A 12865-nucleotide genomic window follows, 5' to 3' on the forward strand; every position below is an offset into this window, starting at 1 on the left:
TGTCACTCAACACAACCAACACACAGCAAAGCACTTGAGCACAGTAGAGAGCTCAATCTGCTCTAAATGTCAGAGATGTCAGCAATCATGCCAAGGCCAACCTGAAATCCCTGAGGCCCAGACACAGGCCTTGGGAAGTGAATGACAGGAACTGATTGAAAAGATTCTGGCTATGCGAATAAATGTACTTCCTGATTTTCACACCCACACGGGAATTTAAAAGTCTAATGCAGACGAAAGTACTTCTACTGAGGGAAGAAAATAATACAAACTAAAATGCCATTGAAATCACTGAGCCTTAACTAAACACCTTCCTACATTTAGCCATTAGAAACTTCTTGTCTTTTGTATTTCTGCTGGTTTTGCACAAGGCTTCTCCTCCCTTCCTCAGTGAAACCTTCCAGCTTTAGGTCTTCATTAAATACAGCTTGGCTCCAAGGCAGATCATCAAAGTAAAAATTGATAGCAAACAAAAGCACATGGTCATGATGAAGCATACAAGAGAATGTCCACATAAAGTTAAAAATTAATTAGGCACGGAACATTTTTAAGTTGTCACACTTGCTTACTCTTTTGTAAAATATTTTTAATTGTTTTTTCTCCTTCAAAAATTTTTCTGCTTCAAATTTTTTTTCCTCCTTCTTTCTTCCTTATTACCTGGGCACTGGGGAGAGGGGCTGCAGTTTCAAGCAGTGGAGATCCCACTTCCTGTACTGCTGGGACTGGATCCATCGCTCCATGTTTTTTACCATGTTCTGGTTTTAAACAAGAAAACAGCACACAACAGCTGCATCATAAATGCTGAACACTAACTTCAAACAATCTCTAGAGTATGTTGAAATAACTTCTATGGCAAAGGCTAACAAAAAACCCCCAAGCTGAAAAATTTTTCCATTTCATGGTTTTAGGACAAAATAAGAGCCACTTTCCTATTGTTTGACCACATTTCAAAAAGAAACAACTCCATTAACACATAAGTGGCAGAGAAAAGTCTCTAATTAGGCAGTTGGACATTTTATTCTCGTTAGATGAATTACTATTCTTCTTTCACACCTTATAAACAACAGAAGATACTGATTGTTCATTGACTGAGTCATGCTTCTTCCACACTAAATAACAAACTTTTGGACTCTCTATCCATCATGATGCAAAAATGCAGATACAATTAATCTTCACAGACTTACCAGAGTGAGTGACATTAGCCTATTGACACAGGTGCTTCTGCCAAGCTTTACTGTGTTAACCAGAATTATGAGATGTCTGATTTTTAATTTCTTTATCTAATTAAATGTAATAGGTATCACTCTAACTGATTAAGAGTTGCTATTAAAACAGAAGTCAGGTAAGATGTTCGAAAGAGCAAAACAAAAGTTAAAATCTAAACTGTAGAAGCAATTTCTGCAACTTACAGAGCAACAAATCTACAACACTTGAAGGTACACTAACCTGCATTCTCATTGCTACTGCAAGAGAACCAACAGTCTTTTCAGCAGCAGGGTTGTTTTGCTGACCATAGTTGTGTTTCTCTGAAAAATATAAGCATTGCACTAATAAATCACAAAGCTTTTGTGAGTGGGAGAAGTATTTAAAAATTATGTTCAAATAAAAAATTTCTGAATGTTGAATTGAAATTTAACGATATTACTGATAAAATTATAGGTGGCTTCTCTTTAATACCTAAAATGAAATCACCCAGAGGGATGAATATACTGTGAAAATCAGAGAGTAACTGTATGCTCTGAAACATATTACACAAATTCACACAGCTGTAAGGATTTGAAAAGCTATATTTTGTCATTTTGCTGTAATCCTTCTTCTGGCTTGTTCTTCTGTTGTTGCTCATTGACTTTCATCTAGACACAATTTCTCCAAAATTCACATCCTAGTCTCTTTGGGCATATCAAGGCCCTAGCCACATTCTGAAGGGCACAGACATAGTTGTAATAAAAAATAACAACTGTACGCTGACAGCTTTAACTTTTCTCCCACACAGGAACTGAAGTGCAAACCCTGACCTGGTCAAGCTCTCGCATTGCTCACCCATTCTCTACTGGTCATAAAAGGCTCCTGTTGCCTTGCACAGTTACCCCTCCCAACAAGGGTCCCAGCAGCAGCAGGGCACAGAACACTCAGACCGGAGGCAGCGTGGCAGGCAGAGCCATGCTGTGGAGCCAACACCTGCACCCAGCTATGGCCCACTCTCCCTCACCCATCAGTGAGAGCAAGAGACCCTCTCTGCAGACACCCTCAGCCTCATTCTGTATGTTTCCTGACCCTTTCTCAAACTTTCTTGCCAGCAGGCATCTACACATCAGTGCCAAAGCCAACCAAGCTGAAGGCAACAGTCCTCATATTAAACTCTAATTAAGAAAGTGTCCTTCTACTTGCATCAACACTTGCAGTTAAAACAAACAAACAAACAACAAAATCTTCTGGAGATGCTCAGCTTTAGATTTAGACAGAGGAATTTTACTGGAATAGTCTATTACAGTCATAAGCTGACTCTTGTTGCTTTGAGACAAGGCTGGGAGAGCTGCCAAACAGACAAATGGAGTAGGAAGAATGAAGTTTAAAACCCCCTTTCAGACAGCTGTGCTTTACAGAAACATTTTGACTTTTTATGTTATTTGGCTTAATATGACTTTTTTATCAGGGCAGAGCTAGCATGTGTGTAAATACATATTAGAATTAGACAATTCCCTTCAAAAAACTATTTCCCTCAGACTGCCTATGCTACACAGTCACCCCAAAAATGACTAACCAGGCTTTTACAGGGGTGAAGGTGAAACTAGAGGTGAAAGTCATGCACGCACGGAGTTAGCAAGACAGTCACAGGATTGCAACAGCTCTCTTAGGACAAATTTTCCAGATGGACGCTGGAATAGCACTCTCTGCTTTGGACTATGGTCACTACAGAACTACAGACCTTGTGCTCCCTCCTCTGACTCATACCCTACTGTGCAGATGAGTGAGAGCTGCTGCCAGATGCTACCTGTCTGCTCAGGCAGCTTAGAATAGAGAAGAGGTGGGGAAATAGTTGTATTTCCCACTAACATACTTAAAACCACATGGGCTTCGGCTTTCAAGTGACCCCAAAGGAGCTGGACATCAAATCCTAAATAATTCTGGCATCCTTAAGTTTTTTTCAGAAAGTTATTTTCATCTCCATACATTTACATATAAAGTATATTCCTGCAAGACACTACCAGCACTCACCTGATTCCAAGGTTGTCGGTGCAACAGAAGCAGATGTTGCACTGCTCGCAAATTGCAGAAAACTGTGATAATTTAAAAATCTTTGATTGGATTAAAAAAAAAAACCTTGAAAAAGAATTCTGTCACGTTGGAGTGAGCACTTTTCTCTACTCTTCTGATTTACAACATTACATTTCCCCAATTCAGCTGTGCCCTTGCAACTTTTGCGTGCTTTGAAAACACACAAATGTAGATGACATGTACACCCACGCAAGTTGGAAACCTAGCCACCATCTAGCAAGAACAAAAGTTACTTGATGACTATTGCTTTCAGGCTTCATTAAGCTCCTGTGACCCCACAGATGTTAAGTCGGACATTTCTAAAGCATGAAGAAACCCAGAACAATTTCCAAGCACCTCAGCCAGATTCCATGGAAGTTAAGAGTCAGTTGTAAGATTCAGTTGTTTCTCCAAGGTCACAACTACTCCACAATGGGCTTTCCACAAACATCTTGCAACTAAACTAACTGCATTCTTCCTGTTAGACACCTGTGTTTCATGTACCTCTCAAGTAAGCCTTGAGACCAACATTTTTACAGCTGGTAAAATGCATTTCTGCTGTAATTTCAGAGTTTCTCCAAGGTTCTGACAACCTCAAAAGCATAACCATATAGACAGATAGACATTTGGTAGATAAGTTCTATTTAAATTATCTTCATCAAAATCTCATGCTGCCTTTCCAAAAAATCGCAGTACTCAACAGAGCGCACTGCTACAACTTGAGAAATGCAAGGAAACATACATGCTTATGCCAAATCTTACATTTCCTGCCTTAGGAATGAATGTTACTGTGATACGTAATGCAGCTTTTCCAACAGCACTCTTTCACAGCAGGGAAACATTAGTATTATCTATAGCTCTTTAGAGCAACTAAAGCATGAAGATTTTTAAGTCTTAAGACATAGCATGCAGTTATACTGCATAACTTCTAGGTCTGTGAAGGCTCAGACTCCCTTTTCAATGGAGAGAATTAGGTGTGAGACTTGCACCACTGAAAGTGAGACTTGCACCAGTGCTGGGAAAGTCCAGTCACTCCTGGTGCTCACTCAGGCTGAAAGGACTGGCTTATCCCATGCTGTCAGAACAGTCCTGCACCTCCATCCCAAGTCTGTCACAGAGGAGGTTTCTACTTGCAAGATTAAAATGAGGAGGGGAGATTCCTTTTCATTTATTTATTTTTAGGTATGACCACTGTACCACCACTCCCTCTCTTCTCTATTCCTTTCCATTTCTCCACCATTCCTTCTTCATGTCTGACTGTGTCATACTAGTAGTTTGGGTACCTGCTGAAGAGACCTGTGTGCCAAGCCCTGCCCCACAGATACTCAACAATTATATCCAAAAATCCCTATGGGAAATAAATGGGCATTAGAGATGCAAGGAGTCTCCTAGTCACTAGTCCAGGAAAAAGAAAAGATGTATTATTTTTGGACAACCTGTGCAGCATCAGGAAGGGATAAGGATGGTACCCACCCCTGAGATCCTCAGTAGGATCAGAGATCTGCTTTGGGAGGTGAAAGATGAACGTCCAAATGTCTTCAGACAATTGAGTGAATAATAACCCAGATCTCCCACACCTGCAGTGTCTGTTCCAGTCAAGAGGACATCATGAAAGACAAAGAAAGAAATCTATTGCTAAGGCCATGCTTTGCATGGTAACAGCAGCTGCTTTATTATGAGCCTGATCTTGCATTAGCTCTGCAGAGAGTGTCTGCTTAATTTGTCCTTAGGGAATATCCCTAGTTTAAAACCCATGCAATTAGGTTTTCTGAGCTTTATGCCCATTTCCACAGTTTTTATGCCCATTTCATCAACAGATGTCAATCTAGTACACTTGTGATAAGATGAACTTCCTCACCTATTAATTCACAGCATAATCTCACTGGGATGCTGACAGTCAAATTCATATACACACCAAAAATCTAGAAAATATCTAGAGATCTTCATGGAATTTTAAGAAATTTTACAGGAAATGTAAAATTACATATTATTATAATTACTGCATGTTATTCTAGCAGCAGAGTAACTTCTGGGAAGATTTCTTAATTTTATTCCAAATAAAATTCTGTAACGTGTTTCAATTGAGAAATTAATGAACGCATACACCCCCAACAACAAGTCAGGGGATAAGGAAGGAGGTGAATCCAAACTTTTTGTAGGAATAATTACTGCAGGAGATGTTCTGCATCTTCTTAGCTACACATTATTTCTGTACTCCTTCCCGCACCACTCTCTGCAGACACTTTCACAGCACTCTGAAGTTGATATTTCTTCCCTTCTTCTCTTTTTCCCATATTCCAGGCGAGTCCACAGAAGTCACAGGATAAGACACTGTACAAAACAGCACTATAATAATAGCTCATCTGATGACCCAAAAGTCTTCCCTCCGAATTCTCTGAATCCACTGGGTCATCGCATCCTGGTATGAAGAATCTGTTCCAACCTCTCTTCTCTCACCTAACATCTTTTTCCTATGAATACATCAGAGAAAGGTGTACACATGCCCTGTACACACACCTCTAAGGGCCCTCCCACAGAGATGCAACTTTTGACCACATTGCATTGTCGCCAAGATGCCACACACACCTCAAAGGTTTGCTGTACACCACCTGCAGGAGCTGTTACCTTTTATCACCTCTTACCTGACAGCAGATCACGAGCACAACTGATAATGGTGGCCCCAGGCTTTATCCAGCTCACAGGAACATCATCAGGTTTTGTACTGCCAAACACCACCACGTCTGCGTGACGGAGCTAGGGACAGACCAAAACACCCCCAGAAACAAAGCAAGCATTTAATCTTAGAAAAACATACTCGAATATTCATCTTAAAAATATTCAGACTTATATAGCAATGCCTTTTGAGCAAAGCATTTGCAGACAACAAGAACAAAAAAGAAAGATCCAAACTGATATTCTGATTCTTACCTGCCACGAAACTTAAGAATAGCATTTAAAATTAAGTTAGGTAAACAAATTGTGAGATTAGGCAAGTGAGACCAAAGTCAGTATCAATATTTAATGGGGATTACATCCTTCCGAATAAAAAGTTCTACCGTTGTCCTAAAGTCCAAGATAACTTGGAGCAACTCAGGAAAAAGAAGGGTTGAAAGACAGTAAATAGGCACTTATAAAGAGTACAGTCAGGTTGTCTGACAGTAGAAAACCAGGCCAGCTGACAGGAATGCAAGATGACCCCTTCTGCGAAGATCGACGCCTTTGAAGAATACCAATTAAAGTACTTTTTTCCTTCTCAGTTCATGTTTGCTAATCACTGCCCCTGATTTAGCTCAACCTGGCAGATGTTGGAGCAAAAATGGTTGCTACAAAAATTCTTATAATCAAAGATGTAAGTGCATTTCTTTCCCCACTTCCTCTGAAACAGGGCCCTGTACAAGTTATTAGAATCAGCATGAGATGAAGGACAGCACCAGAAGCAGATGTATAAAGATCCACTAAAATAGCAAAGCACAGACACAACACTGCCTCAAGACTGAATGTAAAAATTATTTCAGAGATACAGCAGTTTTGGTAATATTTTGGATAAATGCAAATTAATTCCAAGTGTCACAAGATCAGTGAGCTACTCTACGAATTGATTTGTGACTGACAAGTGTTCTAGCTTCTTTTTTGGCCAAAAGTGCTCTGACACAACCCTGCCCAACACTCTTGCCAAGAAGGAGCAGCTACAAATCTTGTCAGGATAGCAGGTTTTTGGCACAGCTGAGCATCCAGGAGGGGAGAAGAACATAACTGCTGTGGAAAAGGCAGAAAACTAAAAAAAACTCCATCTTCCCCTCAGAGGACACAAGGATGGCCTAACCCTCCTTAGAGATCCCCATGTGGACACAAAGCCAAAAGTTTGGGAGAAGATTTCCTTGCTTGACAAATGACTAATGCAATGAGCTGATTCAGGCTTCAGTCACATGTCCAGCAACACTCCTGTGATTGCCTGTGCACAGTCATTCAGCCTTATTCGAATTGCTCACACTCCTGAGTCTCATGCAAGTATCAGTTTACACACCACTCCTAGAAGGCTACATAAGTCATAATGCTTGACCAGTGTCAGGTCAAATGATACTGAGAAATCTGGAAGGAAATTCAGATAAAAAGATGCTGTAATGACTTGTGTACCAAGAATACCATGCTGAAGGCACGCTTCGCCCTACAGAAGAAGGAAATTTCTGTTGTAACAGTCAACATCAACACAGAGAAAAACAGTGATTTTTCTCAGTTACATGAGCACAGACTTTTTGTTCCAAAGAAAAAATAATTCCTATTCTAGCAGTTATAAATCATATACTGTAAGTCAAGATGCCTTCCCATGCAAAGCCTCTGGGACAAGGACTAAGAGCTTTGCACACCGCTTAGTATCGTGAATTGATGAACAAGTTGAGAGCTGTATGCAACAAGTAATAATTCTGATGAATGTTCAGCCAACATACTTATGACAGAATTGATTCAATGTAACTATAATGTCAGAAAACAACTGATGGAACCAAATATTCATCTCTATGACTACCGACCCTAATGTTGAAAAATGTTCTTAACAGCTGAACACAATTATTTTTGTAGCCAACATTAACACTGGTTCGGATAGCTAACATCGCACATACCCATAAATTTTACCAGAAAACCAGCTGGACCTGTCATCTCATTGCCCTGCTCCACCTCCTCCATGAAAAAAAGCTGCATCACATGGCAGCAAAGAGTTGTACCACAGGTTAAAGACACACTGATTTCTCAGAGCCTCCCCCAGTGTGATTTCCTTTCCCTTATTTCACAAAGAAAACAATATTTTATGTGCAACTATTGTAAAAGTTCCTGCAGAGTCAATAAAATATACATCTCAAACATTTTAGAGAAATTTTTTTCCCCTATGAGTATTTTTTAAAACTATATACAGAAACTGGGAGAGCAAGTCCACTGAAAGCAAAATACTTGTGTACAGAATTTTGGGTATCCTTGGAAGAGATTTATGTGATCTCCATCAGGGAATTTTAGTTTCACTTGCAAGAAGTTGTGCCCATGCCTCCTTTGCTTTTAGATTTTTCTCTCTTGCCATAATCTACCCTTTTGACTGCCTGTTATTCACTAAAGCAAGAAGCAAGCCTTGGGATGCGTGTTCAGGGTCATCTCCTACATCACAAACTGGCCACAGACGTTGGAGATGGAAAAGTCCTATGAAATCATCACATTCAGCTTCCCTCAGCAAATGCACCACAGTCCCTGGACAGAGGACAGAGAGGACACAGAGGACACATTTGACAGGAACCAGATGCTACAGGCAGCCACAGCCAGAAGGTCAAGGAGATACCCATGAGGGAGAACATGTGGCCACCTGCCCCATGCTCCCTGGACAGCAAGGCTCCATTCCATCAAGCTGGCCAGAGGAAGGAATGACAAGCATCAGGCCAAACCCTCCGTAACGTACTAGGGCAACAGGCTGCAGACAAAGTAAGCCATTAGTGCAGTAGTATCCTGCCTTCTCACCGGTAAATATTTTTTCAGTTGGGAAGAGCTGTGCCAATAAATAATCTGAAACCTTACCTCATAACAAAATATGATCTTCTCCACCAAGATCTAAATTGAAGCAGATTAAGAAGCACCACCCATTCCCAAGACAGAACACCAAATGTTAAAACAACAATACTGACTTTCGAGCCAAGTATTAAATGATAATGGCACAAAGTAGCTGTACATTACAGATAACTGAAACTTCATTTTGCTGTGGAGTCTGCATAAAATTTACATTTTCCCATAGTTAAAATGGACTGCTAAAAAAGCCATTTTTAAATGCATGATTAAACAAAATAAAAATTAAAATTAATAATTGAAATGTAAAAGCCCTCAGAGTCCTGGGTATGAAGCTAGGCAATACAAAATTGAAGAGATGGGATGAGGAATAGGAATCTGATTAAAAGATTTTTCACAAATCTCTTTATGAAAAAAGTCTTTATGCACATCAGTTTACAGATCAGGTTCTACTTCAATCACAGCAATTCTAATTAGTTTCTGAAATCTTGAAAATTTTTTAAGTCAATGACTAGTTTCAGGTACTTCTTCCACCAACGCAAGTACTAATTATGTTGTTTCTTCCAGCTTTCCCTGCCACATCATCCTGAATGCACTTGCCCTACACAGTGAAAATCAAGCCCACATCTCTGCTGTGGACTCAAGCCTGCCACTATGATCCATGCTTTCGCAACTGCTTCTCTAACTTACAGGCAGGGGGATACATTTCAAAATTACAAGGAACAGAGATGATGTACACAAAATGTTGAAGTGGAATTACTTTGTCTACATCATCATCATTAGAAACTCTCATGGAGCTTCCCTCTCCTCTCCCCTTATGGGATCCGTGTACCTGCTCTCTGGTTCTTTCATGCTTACAACACAAAATGTATTTTTCTGCCTGTAACAAGACTCTTGGTCTTACCAAGACAACAAAACTAGGACAGCAAATGGTTAAGAGATGTCTAAGAGTTTGAAGCTCAAGTGTCAGCTCTAAGGAAAAGCACACTGTGGCCAGAAGTTCTTTTCCAAACTGAAAAGGAAACTCCCATTCAGCACTCCAGCTGAACCACTCTCACACTTCTTAAACTCGCTTTTGCAAACAACTTTTCTATTCCTAATTATACCTAGATAGACCAATTCTCACTTCTTTTACAATAAGATTGTAGGATAGCAGCTCTCTTAAAACAGGCATGATGTGGTTCACACACAGACTACATTAAAGATGATGTGCTGAAATAATGACTGACTGAATTTAGATGACTGAAACAAAATTCTGTTTTCTGACAGAATTAGGTATTACCCATGTTTTGGCAAGAAAATAATCTGTTTTTTTCAATACTAATCTACTTGACAACCTCCTTTCAAACTAGAAAGCATAATTCTGATGTAATACAGGATTAAACACGTCAGCTCCCATTCTTCACATGCAATACTGAATTGACTTTTGGGGAGTCCCATTTTAAAATTACAAGGGAGATGTTCCTAAATGTCACTAGGTCATTCTTCAGGCACAATGCAGTGAATGTGCTTTGAAGAGTTATCTACACAAAGCTTAACAGAACGATAACATCATAAGTATTTCCTCCAAGATGCTTATGTCTTTATCTCTCACTTTGTAATTTCTTTTACATTGAACATATCATTGCAAAAAGAACAATGTTTCTTCATGGCAACTTTGCACAGATGTGCCAGAACCTTCTAAAATGCTTTCTTTTATTTGTGAATTATTTGAAAGCCCAGAAAGCTCAAGAGTTCTGAAGGACGTGGCTCAGCTGTGCCGTGATGATTATTTTTAAGAAATGAAGTCAAGCAAATTCAAAATGGAACAAAAAGAAATATTAACAACCTACTCCACTTAACAAAACATGAAGTGGGGAGGGAAAAGAACATTGAAACTGTGTCCATTATCTCAGATCAAAGCAATGAAATAAAAATGTACCATTATTTATTTTATTCCCTTTCCCTGCCATAAGACAGAACAGACTTGCTTTAAAGGAGCACACTAAGTCAGATGGTAGATGTCATTATGCTGATTTTTAGGAGAGCTACCCCTGTATTAGACTTCTCCTAAGGTGGACTAAAACATGTCTTCCTCTTGATCATTTTCAAAATATTTTTGCAAAAGTGCATGAGTAAAAGAAGCAATAACAAGTCCATAGCAATACAAAACCTTACCCAAAAAACCCTACAACCTTAGTGTTGTGTAACTCATTTAAATTAAAAGAATTTCTAAAGAAAACACTTGTTGTTATGCTGTCCTTTTTAAAAAGGAGAATGAATCAGCAGAGCTAGTCTAAGGTAATGTAGTAACCACCTAAGAAAGGCATTACATCATTAACGTCAGGGTTAGTGCTTCAATGCAAATAGGTCTGGCCATTGGCTTACGACAAGTAACATTCCCCTACCCTGTAGCGGGTTGGGCTTGTAACCAGGCGGAAACACCAATTTAGTGAAGTGGTTTGGTCCAAGATACTCGTTACTGTTTATCTTCTGTGAGATAAGAATTAGGAGAAACGCAAAGCAGGCACCAATCTTGAAAGACTATAAAGAAGTTTATTAACAGACCTAAAAGAAGAAAAAAAAAACCATACCACATCTTCAGAACTCTCCTTCTCCCCCCACCTTCCTCCCTTCTCCCACTGACAATGTAAAAAGACAGCCCTTGAGATGTTCAGTCTGTTTACCACTTCCATAACAACCTTGTTCAGTCCATTTAGGAAGAGGAGTCTCTCTTGTTCATGCTATGAAAACATTATCACAACGAGACAGCCGCCCACTTCCAAATAACTTTGTTCAGTCCATTTAGGAAGAGGAGTGTCTCTGCTCGCATGTGAGTCCCTTCCCCCCCAGCTTGCAGCTTTTCCCACAACTGCTTTTGAGGGTCCACTCTTGAAGGTTTTTGGGGTACAATTTTAAGGTTGAGCTGTTCAGAAACAAATGTTCTCTTCACCCGTCTCTGGGAGCATTTCATCTCTAAGAACAGAGGCCCTTCTCCTTCCCTGGGAGCAAAGGGTCTCCCTCATCTTCGTCTTTAGGACTATCTCTGGGAGCATCTCTAGGAACTGAGGTTTTCTCCTTTCCCATTTGGAGCAAAAGTCCTCATCGCTTCCATCTCTCCCTGTCCAAACTTCTCATGAAATTACGGCTGCGTCAGCATCTGCTTATCTCAGTGCAGGTGCTTTTGCTCACAAGTTGAATGCTCCACCCCCCATATCTTCATGAAATTACAACAGGATACTCTGATATATCATAGCTTCACAACAGAATTTCAGCTTTAAGCACCTCCTCTTTCTCTTCCCTCAGGGTTTCAGCTCTTCACAGCACTAAAAGGGTTCATCTCACCTAGGCCTTGCAGCTGGACTGTCGCTTATCGCAGTGGGGAGGGGGGAGCTGAGCTGCTCTGGCTGCCCACAGCAGGACTGTGGGGGGGTTCCACGGGTGGAACAGGGCCCATCGGCTCCAGGATGGCCGTGGCCCAGCCCAGCCTGGCCCGAGCAGGGCCTGGGCCGGGCCCACAGGACCCCACACGGGGCCCGCAGCCACCTGTCCCAGCGCCGGAAACGAGAGAGAGCAGCTCTGCCTCGGAGTTTCTATTCTTAAGTGTGCATCACAGAGGCGGTCACAACTTTAAGCGGCTTAAAGAGTTGTCCATATTCAAACTGGCCAGCTGATAGGTTCTGTCCGGTCATAGAGGAAGCTGTAAGCACCCCTTTGCAAGAACATCACTTCTGGGACTATGCTTGCTATCCCATTACAACTCTCAAGATAAAATTCTCCTTTCCTGTTATATATTGCAAAACAAATGCATCCCAGTGAAAAGATCATACTCTTCGTAAGTTTATCCCTCATTTCATAAGTGATTATGCTACCCCAGGTTATACTTCCAAACAACAGCACACAAACTGCCACTGTACAGCTGTCACATTCAGAGAAAGGAAAAGTTACTGTATTGTGCAGGAAAAACAAAACATGAATTGATTCTTTCAAGCCTTTGAAAAACCTCAACATTGACTAACACATTTCCTTACTTGAAATTCAAATTTAAAAATCAAGAGAAGAAACCTGGTGAACGTTTAAGCTGTTTTTACTTAAT

At 40.4% G+C, this 12865-nt stretch overlaps 1 protein-coding gene across 1 annotated transcript in view; it reads right to left on the minus strand.

Moving 5' to 3' along the window:
* MTHFD1L (methylenetetrahydrofolate dehydrogenase (NADP+ dependent) 1 like) overlaps positions 1-12865 on the minus strand; it is a 146620-nt gene that overhangs the window by 124161 nt on the left and 9594 nt on the right. The window contains 3 exon segments of the mRNA XM_019290081.3: positions 658-755; positions 1447-1526; positions 5898-6009. Coding sequence (XP_019145626.2) covers positions 658-755; positions 1447-1526; positions 5898-6009 — 290 coding nt within the window.

The sequence above is a fragment of the Corvus cornix genome, chromosome 3 (assembly GCF_000738735.6).
Source record: "Corvus cornix cornix isolate S_Up_H32 chromosome 3, ASM73873v5, whole genome shotgun sequence".
NCBI classification, from domain to species: domain Eukaryota; kingdom Metazoa; phylum Chordata; class Aves; order Passeriformes; family Corvidae; genus Corvus; species Corvus cornix.